The following is a 20,729-nucleotide window of genomic DNA, read 5'->3' on the forward strand; positions in this document are numbered from 1 at the left end:
AGTTCTTGGAAAAAGAACTGTATTCATGTTCTTCTGTTAGGCATTTAACACTAAATACAAGTGAGCCTTTGTGATAGTCTATAATTTAAAAGATAGAACCACCTTGAAATTTTATTTAATTGTTTATGCCCCATGTATTATGGAATCATGGGATTGGCATTTACCAACTTACCCTGTAACTTAAAGGAAAGTAATAGGAACACTTTCTAAAGCCTTAAAGAACATTAATTTGTACCTATATGAAAATAGAATGGTTAAATTAAAAAAAATTCAGTAGCCCAAAGTTTTTTTAATATTTTATTCATTCTTTTTTTTTCTCTAGAAAGGCTGGTCAGGTGCTCGCCATGGAGCGAGAACCAGGATAAACACTGGGTGTATAATCATGAACAATCTTGACACTATCCTCACAGAGCTTGCACTCCATCAGAGAATAAGTAATTGGTACTAGACAACTGTTTTGTCTAATATTTAATTAAATTTATCAGTTTTTGTATCATGAAAAAGAAATAGGAAGTAAATATATTTTTATAGAAGAATCACAGTCATTTTATGTGAACTTTTTATATCACATGATGGTTGAAACCATGGTCAATAATTTTTAGAATTTCTTCCAAACCTGAACACTAACTTTTTGCATTATAGATACATTTACCCCACACTTGTTAAGTTTATTTTAAAATTTGCCTAGAAGTTAGAGTAGTAATTAGATATGAGTGAATTTACAGAGATTGGATCTTGAAGAGATATTAGCACTCCCATGTTCATTATAGCACTATTCACAATAACCAAAATATGGGAACAACCTAAATGTCCATTGATGGATTAATGGATAAAAAAATATAGTACATACATACACTGGGATATTATTCCGCCTTTAAAAAAGAAAGAAATTCTGCAATATTGGACAACATGGATGAACCTTGAGGACATTACACTAAGTGAAATAAGCCACTGACAGAAGGACAAATACTGCCTGATTCCATTATTATAAGGTATCTAAAATATAAAATTCATAGAAACAAAGAATATAGTGGTGGATTCTAAGGGCTGGGTAGAGAGGAAAATGAGGAATTGCTAATCGACCTGTATAATTGTGTATATTTCAGTAATGCAACATGAATAAGTTCTAGAGATCAGAGGTACAACATTGTGCCTATAGGTAACCATACTGTATTGTACACTGAAAAATCTGTTAAGAGGATAGATCTCATGTTACGTGTTCGTACCAAGAAAGAAAAGGGGGGCACTATGAATGAAAAAAATCAATAAAATGATTCTGTTAAATAAATAAATGGAATACCAAAAAGATAAAAAATCAAAACCTGAAAAATATATCACTGTTTATTAATTGTGAGAACTCTGATTTTTTTTGCCTGATTACTAATTTTAAGTCCCAAGAGAAAGTTGGTTAAAATAGGAATATAGTTCCATTGTCTCTTATATGAAGCATTAAATATAACAATGCAAAATGCTATTTAGAGGAACTGGAAGAATAAAGAAAGAAACATATTTTGTTGCTTGAGATTTAGATGGCTAAAGAAAGAAATGATACATACATAAGCTGCTGTAGTTATAAGAAGCATGTAACTTGACTTGAATATCAAAGACCAGCAGAGCACACCCAGCTATTAGCTGTGGATGCATGAGAAACAGAGAACGTGTATCAGCTGCAGAGAAGATTCCCAAAGCCAAGATTCCCGAAGCCACTCTCCCAGAAGATTCTAGTTGACGTTTACATGGCCCACTGCCATGTACCCCTGAAAAGAGAGGAAACCCCAATCATCCTGTTATTCTATGCATAATAAAGTAGTGTACTGTTTTGCTAAAATCTACATTGCATAAGCACTGAAGCATTTCCAGGCTATGGTAAATAAGGTTGACTTATTGTGAACTTTGATTGAATGAAAAATCACTTGATCCAGCTCTGCAAACTGTACATATCTTTTTTCTCTCAGCCTTTTTTAAATAGACCAACTATGTTTGGGTTTCCATAAATCAATAGACTGGAAAGGACCCATAGAAGTCACTTTTTCTTTCCTCTTCCCTTTGCAGAAGGTAAAACTCAGGCTCCGAAGAAGCCTGGTGTCAAACAAAAGCAAATCCAGACTTCGACAGGGAGAGGCTTATTTAAAAGAAAAACGATTGGAATCTGGAGAATGCTGCAATTGCCAAAATCTGAAAGTATCTTAAAATCAAACCGAAAAAGGTTTTTCTTTTAAAAGATAATCCTTTGCTATTGGGCAAGCGGAGATACACAGGATCTTTGGAGGGGAAGTTGGACAAGCAAGGGGAAGTGACCAATAGAGTCTGACAGGAAAGTGTCCCTCTGTGGTCAGCCAATTCCCCGGAGAAACAGATAAGGCAGGGGGTGGAGGCCTGTAGGAAAGAGAGGAGCCTGATTAAAGTTTGGTCAAGACAAAGCAATAGGTAAGAAATGGGCAATTGTTAACCCTTGGTGACCGAGTGAGGTACCAAGTTCTTCAACACAAACACTAGCTCTTTCTAGCACACCCTTTCTCTGCGCCATGTAAGGATGCTCTAGTAAGAACGGCCTCTCTCTTTGTCCTTGTCTCTGTTCTTCTCTTTCTTCTCTGTAAAATTGTTTAAAAATTTTTTCAAGATCCCTGACAGATACCAAACTTCCTTTCCAGAATTCTCTCTACACACTTCTTCCCCATTTGTGTGTTTGTACATTCCCTTCTTTATTTGGTCATTCATTCACTTACTTGCCCACCAAGCATTTTTGAGCTTCTCTGTAGGAAAACATGGTAGTAAACTATGGATCCTTGCTCTTGAACATAATACACCCCACTGAAGAAATAAGACAAATAAGTTTGTAGTTTTTTTAAAGAAAAATGTCTTATTGAAGTATAGTTGAATTACAATGTTGTGTTAATTTCTGCTGTACAACAAAGTGACTCAAATATACATATATATATTCCTTTTCATATTCTTTTCCATTATGGTTTATTACAGGATACAGAATATAGTTCCCTGTGCTATACAGCAGGACATTGTTGTTTATCCATTCTATATATAATAGTTTGCATCTGTTAATCCCAAACTCCCCAATCCATCCCTCCCCCACCTTCCCTCCCCCTTGGCAACCACAAGTCTGTTCTCTGTGTCTGCGAGTTTGTTTCTGTTTTGTAGATAAGTTCATTTGTGTCATATTTTAGATTCCACATACAAGTGATATCATATGGCAATAAATTTGTAGTTTTAATAGAGTGTGACAAAGATTGTAAAAGTTCCGATCCTAACTCAAATCGAACGTAACCCTAACCCAGTGGTTCTCACCAGGGGTGTTTTTGCCTCCAGGGGACAGATGGCAATATTTGAAGACATTTTTGGTTGTCATGACTGGGGGAGGGGCTGGCTACTGGGATCTAGTGGGCTGGAGACTGGAGATTCTGCTGAACATCCTACAATGCACAGGACAGGCCCCATGACAAAGAATTACCCCGCCCAAAATGTCAATAGTGTGAGGATGAGAAACCCTGACCCAAGCCCTGACCCAACTAATGGAGTGCTTAGGAGCATATGTGGCCACAGGACAATCCATTGTATAATGTGCATAATATAGACAAACTTCCAGTGTGTTCCCGCAATGTGCTGGGAGCTAAGTAGACAGCTGTCAGATTTCTTACTACCCTCAGCTTTCTTTCTTAAAGACATAGTTTAATTTGCGTGAGTCCTTAGGTCAGCAACCCAATCCTACCTCACCTGGTTTTGCCTAAAAATTTGACACTAAGTAAGGTCTTCAGTATCACCAAGAGACTAATGACTATTTGTGTTTAAAGGGCTTGTCAAGAATACATTTTATGAAAATTTTATCTTTTCTACACATTACCTGGAGAGAAGAGGAATTTTTCCTGCTTCTCCCCAGGAGCAAGTACCTACAGAGGAAATAAGTGAAGGGGAACCAATTCCTAGAACAGTTTTCTAGGAGTCAAAATAGGATTTCCAGAAAGGGAAACGAGAAGAATATGAGCTCAACAATGGACCCTGATATGTTCAATAAATACATGGGTGTGGAACACCCCAACTTCAAAAATAAGTATCTTCAAAGTCTTATTTGATGTGAAGGCTTTGTTTCATCAGGAAGACCCGTGTGCATTGTTGGGCTAACTTCAAAGACGGCTCTGGGCTCTGCCTTCTGACTGTAGAGTATTAACTTCTGCATCAGCCCACCTTCCCTCTCTCTCTGCAGTCCCCTCCTTTTGGAAAAGTGTTTCAAATTTCACAAAATATGTTCTGGGAAAAAGGAAGAGTGCTTGGACATGCATCTAAAAAACCCCAAAAACTGTAGCTTCGCAGCTGGGAGGGAAGTTTTGCCAAAACAGAAAGCCCAGGAAGGGTTGAAGGGTGACTCCAGTAGCAGAAGCTGGATACCTTCCATCCCCTAGAGACCTTCTCAAGGCTTCTCCAGCCCACTCAGTCTCCCTGCCTTCTTCCTACTGGACAAGATGCAATATCAGAAATCTGTAGTAAATAAGGATGAAACAGACACGTACCAGCCAACTCACGGAAAAGCCATAAATGCTCAGGTACACCATGTCCTCTCGGAGGGCCTTTCCCTTTCCAGAAGGCTCTTTGTCCTCTGCTGCCATTTTCACCAAAATCAAGGATTACTGTTTATTTGTTAAGGATGACTATGTCCTCAGTTCTTTTTTTTTTTTTTTTTTTTAAAGAACTATTGGCATAAGTGCATTCTTTTTTTTTTTTTTTAATTTTTATTTATTTATTTATTTATTTTGGCTGTGTTGGGTCTTCGTTTCTGTGTGAGGGCTTTCTCCAGTTGTGGCAAGCGGGGGCCACTCTTCATCGCGGTGCGCGGGCCTCTCACTGTCGCAGCCTCTCGTTGCGGAGCACAGCTCCAGACGCGCAGGCTCAGTAGTTGTGGCGCACGGGCTTAGTTGCTCCACGGCATGTGGGATCTTCCCGGACCAGGGCTCGAACCTGTGTCCCCTGCATCGGCAGGCAGACTCTCAACCACTGCGCCACCAGGGAAGCCCCCTGTCCTCAGTTCTTACTAATGACAATTGAATGAAAGTATTATATGCATGAAAGGCCAGAGAGCAAATTATATGGGATAATGCAGTAACTTGGTTGTGGAGAGAAGATTGGATGGAGGGTTGTTAGAATCCAGTCTGGATGCACTTTTATTCTAGCAGATAATTGGATATGGTAGGGAATGGGGTAAGTGGGTATGGAAAATAGTCTTAATAGAAGGCAACAAACTTTGGCAAATCCCCACATGTATAGTTAAGGAAAGATACAGATATTTAAGTTGTCTCAACTGGAAAACTTTGAAGTGATAAGACAGATCCTAGAGCAGTAATTTTCAAACATCTTTGACTAAAGCTTGAGAAAGAAATATCTTCTGTATGTTGACCAGTACATACATATGTGTGTGTAAACTAGTTTTCACAGAACAGAATTTATCCTTACAAGCTGATACGCTCTCTATTCTATTCTGGTTAGAAATCCACTAAGTTGATTTCAAGATCTGTATGTTATAAAGGGCCAGATAGTAAATATTTCAGGCTGGTGGGCCACATATCTTTCTTTGTTTTTATTTGGTTGTTTGGCGGGATCTAGTTATTTATTTTTTACAACCCTTGTCATATATTCTTTTTTTCCCCCTTACAATGTTTTAAAAATGTAAAAACTATTAGCTATGGTAGCCCATGGGCCATCATTTGCCCACCTCATATTAATGGTTTGCAAATCACAGTTTAAAGACTAGAGTTACTAAAAAGTTAGAGAGAGGAAAGAGTTTTGATAGTTTGACCTTGAACCACCCAACTCGCCATGGCCAAACCATGTTTGACCAGTGGGACAGCAATTTGCAGCCCCTGTTTTTAGGGATGAGTGAAACTCTATCTTCCATGTATAGCTTCATCAAAGCCTTTTGTTATATTGTTTCTTTAAAATTTTGTGACAATAACTCGTTTCTTTTTCAAAGTAGTTGGTATTCAATGTCGAAATCACTACAACAAGATTATCCAAGAATATAATTTGAAAGAATACATTTCTTAAACAATGATAAGATACAGCTACACGTACCCCTGAAGATAAACTATAGCTACCCCCAAAGTTTGCAAGGGCTTCTACTGCTCCATTATATATTGTGGAACTCTGGGACAGTGCCTGGTAATCTCACAGGATTTGAACATAGTTCAAAACCTGGTTAAAACCTGCTGTGGAAAAAGCCCACCATAGGGACCAGTAAAAAATATGTGTTGAGGAGTAGCACTCCTTCAAGTCTTAGAACTACTGCAGAAACTCTCAAAGCTACACTTTCTGGCTTTGTACTGCTCAACTAGCCATCGTCCAGGTCCCCTGAAACAGTGATTTGTTCTTGGCAGACTGGTTTGTGATCCTTTTGAGGTTCCTCTAAGACAGCATCCTTTCCTGCTGGCTTTGGAGGAGCTTCTTTGCTGGGTTTTGCATGAAAAAACATGCTCTTCTTAGGCATTGGTAGGAAAAGTGAGAAAAGGAAGGTCATGGAGACAGAGGCCAAGATATGACATTGAGGTAAAAGTATAATAGGTTGGCCAGGGATACCAAGAGTTGGGCCAGCACTGAGGCCGCCGTGTAGGCCACCAGCGTGACACTCCTGCAGTAGCCGCTCACTTTCTGATAGTGCTCTGGGCTGACCATGCTGTAAATGTAGGCATAGTAGGCCACCTCGGTGGCGGAGACCATCCCATAGAAGAACTCTGCAACCTGCATGGTCTTCACTCCTTGGCCAAACAAGAGCAGCAGCCAGGTAATGATGAAGCTAATCCCTTGTAGGATGTTGACTGGCTTGTAGTGGACGTGATCGGTGAGGATAAACACCGGGAAGAGCACCAGGTAAGAATACAAAGTGAAAGACGTCTTTTGTGATCTATAAGAATAAATGGGCAGGGCGTGAGGACAAAACCCCAGGAAGAGAAATGTGCCACGGCTCTCTGACATATGCATTATCCGGATGGAATGTATCAATCCGAGGACACATTGCTTGGCCCCTGCCAAAGTGGGTCCACTTTGATACTTCACATGCATTTCTGACAGTATAATGAAAAGCAAAGGAAAACTGAAATTCAAGGAAACAAACTGCAATGATGATAGATGTTCATCACATGTGGATTTATTCCTCCAGGTGTAAAGAAAGAGCAGCTATTGCTCTTAGTTGTTATCTGCTTCTTACATGTTAACATGTAATTTGATCTGCATAAGCTATGGAGGCTGGGAAAAGAGTCCACGATGCATACATTCATCTTTCACACTGCATGGTATTTCCAGGGCAATTCAGGGCTGCTCAGGTACTGTTGCCTGTGAGCACTTAATAGTTTACTCTTCTTCAAAGTCAGAACCACAAGGGTAAAAAGGATGTTTCAGTCCTGAAGAACCTGAACATCTTCACCTTTGATCTGCATCAGTGTGCAAGGACAGACCATCGAGATACCATCATGGTGATCACGCAAATATAAAGCAAATGGTCAGTTCAAGATTGAGAGTCAAAGAAAGAAATATGTTTGTGTATCTTGCTGTTCCACATTCTTGGCCTTATTTTATTGGGCTGCGATGGAGGAGCCATGAGAAATTGCTTAGTAGCTCTCTTGCTTAAGTCAATTTGGGTCACAGTTTCCCACAGAACACTGGCTGTATTAGCAAATTATCTGACCCCCATCAATAGCACATGATTATTTCAATTTCCATAAGAGTAATGTATAGTGGAGGGGAGATGACATAGAGGAGGTTGGGGTAGACCCTCTCGAATCTCAGTGTCTCTCAGACCTCTGAAATAAACCCACTGATTTACTGAGCCTGAGAATGTCCTTTGTTTTGACAGAACCTGTGTCCTCACCTCTTGATTTCCCCGGTGGACTTTTTTTTTTTTAATTTATTAATTTAATTTATTTATTTTTGGCTGCGTTGGGTTTTCGTTGCTGTGCGTGGGCTTTCTCTAGTTGTGGTGCGCGGGCTTCTCATTTTGGTGGCTTCTCCTTTGGCGGAGCACAAGCTCTAAATGCGCGGGCTTCGGTAGTTGTGGCTCGTGGGCTCTAGAGCGCAGGCTCAGTAGTTGTGGCGCAGGGGCTTAGTTGCTCCGCGGCATGTGGGATCTTCCCAGAATCGAACCCCTGTCCCCTGCATTGGCAGGTGGATTCTCAACCACTGCGCCGCCAGGGAAGCCCTCCCCGGTAGACTTTTATCTAAGTGTTCTTAAAGTTTGGTAGAACATTATTCTTACTCTTCCTGGCCTTTAGGTCTAATTACCAACCTGGGAAAAGCTGCATTCCAGATCTGCTTTTTATGACAGTCTGGAGTCTAAGTCTGGAATCTAAATTTAGCTGGGGTATCTCCCAGCTAAACCAGTTTGCACTTAACGGCATTCAAGGTTGACATGTACTTGTGTTTAGTGTGAGGAAAAAATGGTGGATTGGTTTAGGGGGCGAGGTTTCCTTGGTGTGGGGTGGGGGGATGTGGATGGTGGCCGGCAGGGCAAGGAAGCAAAGGGAGATAAAACTGTCATGCCCCATTTGCTGAACCACCAGGATGTAGATCAGATGGTAGTGATTTTTTTTTTCCCTAAAGAAAAGTGAACTGATTGAGTTCCTTGTCTGATCTTTTTATTGCTCAATGGTTCAAAGCAGTGGTTCTCAAATTTTAGCATATCTCAGATTTACCTGGAGGGATGGCTAAAAATAGATATTCAGATTCAACAGATCTTGGGTGGGGCCTGAGAACTTCTATTTCCAACAACTTGCCAAATGATGTTGATGCACTGGTCCGAGGACGATACTTTGAGATCCACTGACTAATGGGCTTCTTGAGATTAGATCCTATCACCTAACAGTTAAAACTGCCTTAATGTTTACAAATAAAGAGGGGAAAATCTTCAGAGGATTTTTCACATGGTTTTCCAGTAACTTTTTCCCCTCCAAATCTTACACTATCTTCTAAGACTTGCGCTCATAACTGGGAATGACTTTATTCTAGGTTAATGATAATAAGCAATGAAGTCCTCAAGTATTATTTTTGTATAACTGAAAGATTAAAGTTGTTTTGCACCCACCCTATTTTTGTTGTAGCTTGAGTTTATAGTCTTACATGACAAATACATGAAAATCATTCAGGCCCATTTGTTCACATTTGAGATGTAGGAAGTACTGATATTTTGCTCCTACCCAAGGCTTTAGACATTGGTTCTAACTAGACTTAAATCTAAGATCAGCATGGTAGCTAACTTACCACACTGAGGCATATATTTTCTTCTGGTCCTGCTAAGTAAAATATGACAAATGGCTCTGATAGCGTCATCATTGAGAAAAATCCAAATAAGCAGAGAATGATTGGGGGAAAAACCCAGGAATGGCTTGGTGAAGTTTGGCACCAATTCAAGGATGGTTAAATCACTGCAGAAAGAAGAGAAAAGCAGGTAAGAAGAGTGGTCATCAATCCAACCGACTTCTTTTCATAAAACTTGCATTCTCTTCCCCATGCTCCATTGTGACAGTGAGAATGTATCACAGGTCAAAACACAAAACTTGAATCTTTTCTTTTGGATTTCTTGATCTAAGGGAAAACTAATGATTATTGAAAGACACTGTAGTAAAGGATTAAATTTCATCTCAGATGGAATGATGGGGTCGCTGATAGAAAAGTACCCTCAAGCTTTGCCTGAGTAAGTCAGTCACACCCTCCTTTTGTCTTTTATGGTAGAAAACAATCAGGAAATTGCTCCTGAGGCAGAAATCATGGACAGAAGATAAGATTGGTAGAATTTAGGTAGAGAAGAGAGTTTCCAACAGACGTAATTGCTAAGCAAAAACATCTACTTTGTGCCCCCCCCATCAAGAGCTTATTAACATGTAGCTGTTGATAAACTGGAAATTCATTTTACTGAGTATTTAGAAGTGGTGAATAAAATGGCCTTTGGGAAGTAAGGATTTATAAAGCAGTTAGACCCCTTGCTTTTTCTAAGTACAGTCGTCCCTCGGTATCCCTGGGGCATTGGTTTGGGGTGGGGGGCAGGGTGGGACGCGGATACCGGTGCTCAAGTCCCTTATATAAAATGGTACAGTTCAGTCATCCCTCGGTATGGATCTGAGGTTAGTTGAATTCAGGGATGTGGAACCCGCGGATGCCGAGGGCCGACTGTATCAAACTCAAAGTGAACATTGATTTAGTGTAAGAAGCCTGAATTAATTTCAACTGTCATCCATCGAGGTGATTTGATTTGTTTTTAATACCTATTTTCAGAAGAAGAATTATCATGCCATCTAGATAATATCATGTCATGGGTAAAATTAAAACACAACACTTAGAAGTATTTTTAGGAGTTGATATTTAGCCTGTGCCCTGTTCCTATTTTTTTCCATGTATGTTGCTACTACTGAAAAGTGAGAACTTATGTTCTGGATGATAAGCCTTAAGGTTGGCTGACAAAAAGGAAAGACGTGGGTATCCTTTAGAAAGGCAATACACAGCTCCAGGCAAAATCTCACTCACTTGGTCATTGACTGGGTTTTCCTCTCTGAAGCCTTCTGGCTTTCTCCTGCTTCTCTCCCTCCTTACTCTGTGTCTCATCTCAATTACAGCCCTGGGCAGGACTTTATGGCACAGCAGTCAAAGACAGAGCTCTAGAGTCAATTAGGTCCAAATCCTTCTCTGCTACATACAACCATGTGACCTCAGGCAAGTTCCTGGACCTCTTTGCACAGATTTCTCACGTGTAAAATGAGGACGATAATAACTACCTTATATGGTGAGGATTACATGCATTAGTACATGGTAGAACAATGCCAGTTCATAAGCACGAGCTATACAGTCTGTAATATTGATAGCTTTGAAAGGTACTGATGTGCGGACGTGCAGTTCTGCTCCTTAGCCTGGGAGCTCTTCGGGAGCAGGGATTCATCTTTGTCACCCAGAGTCTAGCACAGGACCTGACACACAGAAGGTCTCCTGGAAAGTTGTTGTAAGTACAGCCATTGGACCAAATGGAGTTTCTAACTGACTAGAAACATTCGAAATAATAAGAACAAGAAGCTTTCCAAGTGTTCACTTATTTAAAGTTGTTCTCTGGAGTGGGAACTACACGCCATTTGATTTTCAAAATATGCTTAGAGCAGTTTTGGAATAAGGAAAAGAGGATTTCCTGGTGGGAAGACATCGGCTTTGTGGTTGAGCAAATTCAAATCTCTAATCTGCCCTCTCAAGTCATGTGACTCTGGACAAGTTTCTTAGTGTGTTGGGACCTCAGTTTTCTTCACCTGCACAGGCGTATTGTAATGTCCATCACGAGTGTAGTTGTGGGGAGATTTCCTGGCATAATGCCTGTCGTTGTTGCAGGTACATAACATGGACTAGATTCCTGCCTCTACCTGGAGAATCCACATCCAACTTCTGTGGCAATGGATAGGGAAAATACTAGAGAGTGGTGGCATTTGGCACCATTGTGCTGGTTTCTGTTGGAGCATGACATGCTTAATCTGCGGGTAGGTTCTAGAACCTGGGACAGTTAGGTTTTAAGTGAGTGAATTTAGCAATTGAGATGGTTTTTACACAGATCAGTCCTGCTGGCAGTTAAGGGGAACAGCCAGGGGAGTTTTCTATTCATCAGAAAGTAATCCCCTGAAGAGCAACATACTGAATAATTGCATACTTTATAAAAATTCATAATTTCTAACTGTCAGACCCACTGAAGTTTTTGAAAGTGTTTTTGAGAGAGTAGTAATTCTTGGGATACTAGTAATAAAATGCAGAGTAGCATCATATAGTTTCTAATAGAGGTTGTATCGAGGAAATCTCAAATCCCCCTCCTGAATCTATGCCTCGGTTGTTGGCAGGGATGAAATAGCGTCATTTTTGAGAGCAGGGACTTTGGTTCCAAAGAGACCATGTCTCAGGTTTTTATGTTGAAAATAGCTTCTGATTCTACCCCTAATGTCGGCAGCCAGTTGGTAAAAGCAGAATATTGGACTCAAAATGTGTGGATTGGTTTGACTAGATTATGGAATCCATTACCACCACCATGAAAAGACTCGTATAACAAGTGATCGCATGGAGAAATAGTACAACAAATCCTCTCAAATGTGAGATTTCCACTACAGTACTCCAGTTAGGACAGGCTCCAAGTTTGCCCCCTGCTGTTATCTTTATTTATTGCAAAAACACGGTGTGTTTTTATTTTACCTATCGATGTTCTGCCTGCACAGCCCCTCTGAATTGAATGACTTTCCTATGGTCTACGGAAACCTAATGGCTCCCTAGGAAGAACTTTGAAAACATGAGGAGTACGGTAGTCCTTGATCTGTTGTCTCTGCTAAGATTGAAGGGAGCAGAAAAACTCAACCTGAAAGATGAAACACACCTTTCTTCAAGCTCTTTTTCTAATTCCAAGGCATTTTTTTTTTTTAATTTTAAAAATTAGGGGTGGAGTTGTAACTTAAAAAAAGGCCAGATACTGAATTTACAATCCCAGATTGTCTTAGTGGTACAATTTTTAATATTTCAAGCAGGTGATAATTTTTAGTTAATTTTTAACCCGTTGCTTCAAAGGTTACTGGTAATCAGTTAAAATGTTACCAAACAAAGGCCTTGATATGCTCCTAATTATGTTAAAATGCAAAGTTGGGTGCACTGAAAGCGGGGGGCTTCTGTTTCAGGACACTGATCTATCCTAGCGTCATTGCAGCTCTGGAGTCCGGGAACCTGGGGGCCCTGGCTGGTTGCGTAGCTGGCTCACTCCATGAGTGGGTGGGAATTAAATAAATATCCCAGCTATTATGTGATGTGGACCATCAGACACATATATATTTTCTTCTGTTGTACTTAATCACAGTTGGCTGAACCTACTCAAATTCCTTAGTCTTTCTGAGTCCCACTGATTAAAAGAAGATAAAAAATTATCTACTTTACCATTTGTGAGGAGTAAATGAGGTCAACAGGAGAGGACTCAGAGCAGTGCCTAACACAATAAATACCAGTGTCTTTCCCTTGCCTTTCTTTGAGAATCTGCTCTAGTCTCAGTGACCCAGGAAATCACAAGGGCCAAAGAATTGCTAATACATTAAAAGCTCATAATATCAGCGCCAGCTAATTTGGATTGTGGATCATTAGTACAAAATGTATAATTAATGTCAAGGTTATTTTAAGACAATAAGGAGAGATTGAAAAAGTAAATTGACAGTTTAAATAAGGTTGCAAGGAAAACTATTTCTTGAAGGAATTACCTTGTCTGAAAACCCCTTATAAATACTAACTTACGTAAAAAAATCATAAGTCATACTTATCTGCCCTTTGATCAAATCTTTATGGTCTTTCACTACAAGAACACTTGGTCAGTTTAGTTAGGTTCTGCTCAAAATACATGTTGTCCACACACATACTTCTCCATTCAGATGTTTTACTAGTTCATTTAGATTCTTCTCCTTATAGTCTAGATTAATGAACATTTACTGTATGTACTTTTTAAAGAATTGAAAGGAAATGATCTCTATATTCCAGCTCATCATGACTCAGTGCTAAAAATATTTTTTACCCAGATTATGTATATCAGCATTCCATAAGAACATTCTCCGTCTGGACCCTGCCTTGCCCTTTTTAACCAGTAGTGTTGGTTAATACATACTGACTATGTAGCCTCATCATTTTTTAATGGTGATTAGACAGATTTTCTCCTAGTTCACTTTCAATGCTCACTTAACTCATCTCACTATTTCCATGCTATGAGCTAGCTGTAGGGACTCATTTCAATAGCATGTTTCCTTTGCACACAGGAAATCGCAAGGATTGATGAATTGTTGATACCAGTTTTGGTACTGGGAAGTGGGAGGCTGCTGTGACAAACACCTAGAAATGTGGAAGTGGCTTTGGAACTGGGTAATGGGCAGAGGCTAGAAAAGTTTTGAGGTACTTGATAGAAGAAACTTAGAATACGTTAAAGAGATTGTTGGTAGAAATATGGACATTAAAGACATTTCTTGATGAGGCCTTGGAAGAAGAGAGAGGGGCTATAGAGAAAGGGTCTACTGTCTTAGAGAATACATATATCATCAGGAACAGAATATTGTTAGAAATATGCATGGTAAAGGTGCTTCTGGAGAGGTCTTAGATGGAAAGGAGGACCGTGTTATTGGACGCTGGAGGAAAGGTGATCTTTGTTATAAAATGGCAGAGAACATGTTTGAATTCTGTTCTATTGTTGAAAGTATAATAGAACTTGTAAGCAATGAACTTGGATATTTTGCTTGGAGATTTCCAAGCAGTGTAGAAGGTATAGTTTGGCTTCTTGAATTTTTGATAATTTGGACAAAATGTAAGATGTATTTCACATTAAAAAATTTTCACTGAATATACTCTATCCTGGATTTCCATGTATACATACTTTCATTATTGTTAAATATAAATAGGACAAATGAGTCTTTATTTATATGTGGAGTAAAATTTCCCAGTTTGTTTTTGCAGCTATGGATAAATATCTTTAGCTAGGTAATGAACATCAGTTACATCAGTGGTTGTTTGAAAACTTAAGTATTCTCATAAAAGACTGAAATGTTAGTTTTTAAAATTTAATGTTATATGAATTGCAGAAATGATACTGCCTCGCCCTTTTAGGTGACCTGCCTTTTTAAGCAAACCGTAATTTTCATATAAAAAAATTATAAATTTACTTATAGCTTAGTCATTACTCCACTTGTAAAGTTATCTTATACTGATTTTCTGCTTGTGAGACTAATGTGTATAACCATTGCTCTGCTTTTTACTGGCTCTGTTGTCTTTGTCAGGTTATCAAGTCTTGGAAACAAGTGTGCCATGGTGGCAATGAAGGTGCCTCTTGTATGGGAGGCTGGTGCTCCCAGAGCATTTAGTGAATTCATGCTTTCAGCCAACGGAGCCCTCATCCATCCTAAGTATTCAGGCAGCCTCTGGGGCAAGGAAGAAGGAAGAAAGACTTTTTTTCTTGTCGTTGTAGTGAAATTGCTTTAATCCATTCATGCACCTTTATCTGGTTTCCCTGGTCATAAACAGAACATAAATTCACGATGGCTGGCCAGAAAAAAAAAACTTATGCTGGAAATACCATCCTTTATTCGTCTTATCATAGGTCAGCTTTATAGGGTTTTCACCACTACTTCACAGTGCAAACCCTGTTTTTTACAATGGGTGTTATCACCACAGAAATTTTCTTTCAGAGTAAAGTCGATCGGGTCCATTCTAGAATGTTCTTTTGTCATTCATGGCAGTGCAACAAAAAAATTGGGTCCAGTGATTTGTTGGAATAGATGTAACTCTTATGGCATAAAGTGAAAACTGCTGAACAAATGCTAAGTATGGAAACTCTTCTGTTTATGAGCTTTTGGGTTTTCAACAGGTTGTTCCCAAGTTCATTTTTCCTTAATTAAAGGCAACATGGTATAAAAAATTGCTGTCCACCTGTGAGTGATAGGCTGAGTTGTGATTTTGCTCCTCATCTGGGAGGCGTGTTTAAATACTGATTTTGGGGTCCCTCCCCCATTAACTGACACAGTGGGTCTTGGGGAGGGAGATGTGGGTTCATACTGAATATTTTCATTTCTAACAAGTTACCAGGTAATGCTGATGTTACTGCTTGGGGACCTCACTTTGAGAGTCACTGCTTAGCAGGCAGTCATCTTGGTCAACTCTTAGGTTGAAAGTTTGAAAGAAGAGATTTCTGTAGTAATTTTAGCTTTACTTTCTTTGAAGATTAGACACTAGAGGGCGGTGTGACCACAGCACACACACTAAATCGAGCCTAGTGATTTCCAACTAGTCTAAACTACTGCTTCAGCCCAGGCATCTTTGATTTTAACTGTTTTGTTTATTGACGTTTCACATTGGAATATATATGTAAGAAAGGTTCTGCTGCTAAAAATAACTTTAAAAGCTGCACTCTCTCCAGTCCCTTCTCTGTGAAGTCATAGATCCTGTTATCTGGAGAGCTGGGGCTCTACGGGGAGTGTGTGTGATTTTATGTCCCCTTATTAAGACAATTTTATTTTTTTAATTTTTAAAGAATTTTTTTAAAATTAATTTTTATTGGAGTAGAGTTGACTTACAATGTTGTGTTTCTGCTGTACGGCTAAGTGAATCAGTTATACATATACATATATCCACTCTTTTTTGGATTCTATTCCCATACAGAGTATTGAGTAGAGTTCCCTGTGCTATACAGCAGGCAGGCCCTTATTAGTTATCTATCTTATATATAGTAGTGTATATATGTCAATCCCAATCTCCCAGTTTATCCCTCCCTGGCACCTTTCCCCCTTGGTAACCATAAGTTTGTTTTCTACATCTGTGACTCTATTTCTGTTTTGTAAATAAGTTCATTTGTACCATTTTTTTAGATTCCACATGTAAGTGATATCATATGATATCTAATTCAGACAACTTTAGAATTGAAAGATGAGTTAGCTCTTTGAGGCTCGCATTTCTAAAAGTGCTTTCAATGAACCCAAGTTCAATTAATAATGGAAATAGGGTTTTGAGACCAAGTAAGTTCGGAAACATTGGGTTAAATAAAGTTATACAGGTTCCTTTACTGGAATGTTCCTCAGAGCCTTTATTTGTCAACTGGAAACCACTGGGAGGGGGTTGTAGAATGCAGGGTGACTGTGGGTATTTTGGACAGGAATCAATGATCTGGTCCTAATCCTTCATCTTTTCCAGAAGGAATCAGAGACCAGTAGATAAAATGACTGCTGGGCAGGGACTTTCCACAGGATCAAACACCTACGGGACTGCGTGCAGTGACAATGCCCAGCCCAGTCACATGCAACTCCCTACGGGCCCTTGGGTCTTCATTTCCACTTGTTGGAATATCCTTCCTCCAGGTACCTGCAGGCCGTGCCCCATCACTTGGTACAGACTGTGCTCAAATGCTCCTTATCAGAGACAACTTCTCAGACCACCCTGTTCAATACAGCCCTTCTGATGTCATCCTCTGTTTACTTGCCTTGCTTTGTCACCACCTGTTATATATTAATATGCTTAATCGTTTTTATCTGTTTATTCCTTCTAAAATAGAAGTGCCATAACGGAAGGGATTTTTTAAAATTGAAGTATAGTTGATTTATAATATGTGTTAATTTCAGGTGTATAGCTAATGACTCAGTTTATATACATATATGTATATTCTTTTTCAGATTCTTTCCCATTATAGGTTATTATAAGATGTTGAATATAGTTCCCTGTGCTATACAGTAAATCCTTGTTGTTTAACAGAAGGGACTTTATCCGTCTTGGTGTCTGCTATATTCCTAAGTAGACGCTCATTAACCTTTTTTGGATAAATTAACTAATGTTATCCAAGTGTGTAAGATTGATTATTGTATCAGTCAGGGTTCTCCAGAGAAACAGAACCAATAGGAGTTTTATATTCAATATTATGTGCTAAATGTGTTAAAATGGTAAAAACTGGAGTGCTTTATGAAATAGTTCTAACAGGATCCAGATAATCTGAACACTCTTTAAATTTATAGGAAAATTTCCACTTGCATTTCTGGGGTTAAAAGTCCAATATCTAACACTTTTTAGTTTAATGGTATTTTATTTTTATACCCTCTGGTTATGTTAGAGAATATTCATACAGGCTTCAGGAAGTTTGAATTTAAATATTTTTAAGATAATGGGTGTTTACATTTATGCAAAGGCATTTCTGAGAAGGAAATCTACACCAGGTTTGACTGCGATTAAAAATAATGTTATAAACCAGTGTTACTTCAATGAAAATAAAATAAAAATAAAAATAGCAGGATGAACGGAAGGAAAGTATACAGTTGGAAATAATTGAAAGCAGAAGTTAACCAACAGAAAATAAAGAGATGACAAAGGATTAAGAACTCATTGTGACTTAATGGGTGGCCTTAAAAGACAATGTGTTCAAGAAAATCTGCACCAAATTTTTCAATAAATGTACAGCTTTCTTAAAAGAAAAGATAACTGCCTTGGAGAATACCGGTCATTTAAAAACCTTCCCCTCTCCGAACCTCACAGGAGTGCCTCTAATGGGCAGACTGACCTACAGCCATACAGGGAAGTGAATCCAGGCAAATGTCTTTCCAGGCTTCTTCGATGCAGGAGGGAGGGGGCCTCCGTAAGGTGGTGGTGGTGATGGTAGTGATGATGTTGAGTTGCCAACAAACAAGGAAGCACAGGATCTTTCAAAGTTGTTTTTGAGGTTAACTGCCTTACAGTGATAAGGTCTACCTTGCCCGCCATGCTGAGTCTCAAAGGGCTTTATCTTTTCTCCTTGAATCACAAGACCCCTCCCACACTTCTCCTGCTGACCATGAGGTAATAGGGTAATAGAATTGAGGAGTGGAGGGGTGTGTGTGTGTGTGTGTGTGTGGTCTCCGAAATAAAAGAAAGCTTGAAAATAGATGTGGTGTGTCAAAGAACTCACCTGTTAAATACCTGGCTTCTGGTATTAGCTGGAGCAATCCTGTCTACATGAGAGATGAAATTATCTTTATAAATGCATTTACTCTAACTTGCTAGTGACAGTCGATTAGTCCTCTGGTAATTTTGCTTTGAAAGGAGGTTAGAGATAATGCTCACCATGAAAGATGGTACTCACCTGAAAAAAGAATGAGGGTGGTTCCAGCTCTCAACAGGAGAAGAGCTTTGGGAGGGATGGACCTTCCAGGTCACCCTGTATTGTTCACCACCCACTCTATCCTTTCACAAGCTGGGTCCACATGAAGATGCCTTATTTGTGGACCTATTAGATGAACTGACCTCTTCTTTGAGGTAAAATAAATACTGATCAACAAGGCTCTTACTTAGAGTAGGTGGCGATGACAACCAGAAACAGGATTATGTCACTAGAGAACAATAATGACAATGAAAAAAAATTTGCCAATGATTAAGTGGAGGTGACTGCTTTCCATCTACCTCTACTTCACAGAAAGTAGGGAGTTGCTCTTCTACGCAGGATGCTTCTGGGGTTTTCCAGGTCTTTCTTGTGTAAGTAACTGATGAGTCATCGATGAGCCTTACTGGGGTCATCTCTTTTCTGTGCTTCTGGAAGCCCAGTCTCTTCTTTTGTCCATTATATTTCTATCTATTCTGATCATGAGTTGTTTGCACAAGTCCAAGGTTGAACTTTGAGCTGAACTTCTTGTCTTTTCTTCTCCATGTCTCTCATGGACCTACGACTATTTCTGCTGTCCTGGAGATGCTGAAATTCTGTCTTTTCTCATCTTTTTGTCGATTCTAACATTCTTGCCCGCTGAATTTGGCTTGAGAAAATCAGAAATAAACCTAATAGAAAAAACATAATCTCCCACTTGATGGGGATGGGAGAGGACCAGAGCCTCCTTGAAGAGAGGAGAGGATGAATAGGAAAAGGTGCCAGGATCAGGCAGAAATAGAGGAAGATGATCTTGAGGAAGAAGGGAGATGGAAGTTATTTTGCCCAATTGATAAGGAGACCAATAATGTTGCCGGGGTTGTTCAGGTTCTTGAATTCAAATACCAGCTTTATCCTTTTCTAGCTGTGATTTGGGGCTTTTAACATGTGGTAACTGATATTATCCTTGCTACTCATTGCTGCTTCAGACAGTTATTCCCAACCTCCTTAAGAAAATATCAACAAGCTCATTTTTTGGTAACTCATTTAGCTTGACCACTTTCTCCTAGTTGCTGGTATCTGGTTGACCTCCTGATCACTTTTCCTTAGTCATCAACCTCTTTGGCATCAACTCTTCATCCCAAGTCTTGCTATTATCTTGCACTTCTTCAATAACCACATGAAAATGTATCCTGTCTTTCCAGTTCCTTGATCTTCTTATTTCCAAAGAACTCTTTCTTCATTCTACTTCAGCTGTCCATCCTCATGGCCACACCCTATTTACCCTGAATTAGAGAATTCGGTCATCTGGCTCTGACTACAATCACCTCTTCTGGCTTATTACTCGATCAACTAGTTCCACTGCACCATTCTTCATCAAGATACCTCTATTCTCCTTCTAATCTCCCAGGCTTCTCCTTTCTTTCTTTTTCTTATTATTTCTATAATAATCATACCAATGCCCTAAATTCCCTTGCCTGTAAATGTTTTAATCACACCTGTGTGGAAAAACCCCAATTCTGGGGTTTTTACAGAGGCCATTTCTTATTTGGTGATTTTACATTCATTACTGTGTCTATTGGATTAATAGCTGAGTTCTCCCTTAGGCTGTAAACTCCATGACATCAGGGATTAAGTGTGTTATTTTATTTGCTAGTTTATTCGCAGTGCCTAGGAAATGGTCTGGTAGAGTATGGGCTTAATAAATATTTTTTAAATGAATGGAAAATCTACTGAGCCCCAGTTGCCTCATTTTTAAAAGTAGGAATCATAATATAGGCTTCAGAGGAAGGCTGGTGAAGATTAACTGAGATCTGTGCATGGAAGGAACCCAACACGGTATCTGGCATAAAGTTACTGCTCAATATAGTTTTGGTTCAATTTTTTTCCTTCTTCCCCCTTTTCCTTCCTCCCATTTTATAACTAGCAACTGTTTACCTGCCTGCATGAGTGTGTGGGTGTTCAGTGGTCCAGACCCTGGTCTCGGTGGATGGAAACAATGAGTAGTGGCCTAGGGATGGATGGAGGGCTCATTGCTGACCTCTGGGGAGGTTCAGAGGCTCCCTTAGCCTATATTTCTCCAGACCCTTGACCACGTCCACTGTGCCTGGAGCAGGTGTTTCTGCCAGAAGGA

At 39.5% G+C, this 20,729-nt stretch overlaps 1 protein-coding gene and 1 pseudogene across 2 annotated transcripts in view; one reads left to right on the forward strand and one right to left on the reverse strand.

Moving 5' to 3' along the window:
* Positions 1-20,729, forward strand: part of SCYGR5 (small cysteine and glycine repeat containing 5) — a gene marked incomplete at its 5' end in the record, with an annotated part of 46,374 nt that overhangs the window by 15,874 nt on the left and 9,771 nt on the right. Inside the window, one exon of the mRNA XM_082464724.1 lies at positions 6,683-6,778. Coding sequence (XP_082320850.1) covers positions 6,683-6,778 — 96 coding nt within the window. The remainder of the gene's footprint in view (positions 1-6,682; positions 6,779-20,729) is intronic.
* On the reverse strand, positions 1,516-13,598 carry LOC309662202 (thiamine transporter 2 pseudogene; annotated as a pseudogene). The gene has a single exon. The product of its transcript is annotated as a thiamine transporter 2 pseudogene (transcript).

The sequence above is a fragment of the Balaenoptera physalus genome, assembly GCF_965194825.1.
Source record: "Balaenoptera physalus genome assembly, chromosome: 6".
NCBI lineage: Eukaryota > Metazoa > Chordata > Mammalia > Artiodactyla > Balaenopteridae > Balaenoptera > Balaenoptera physalus.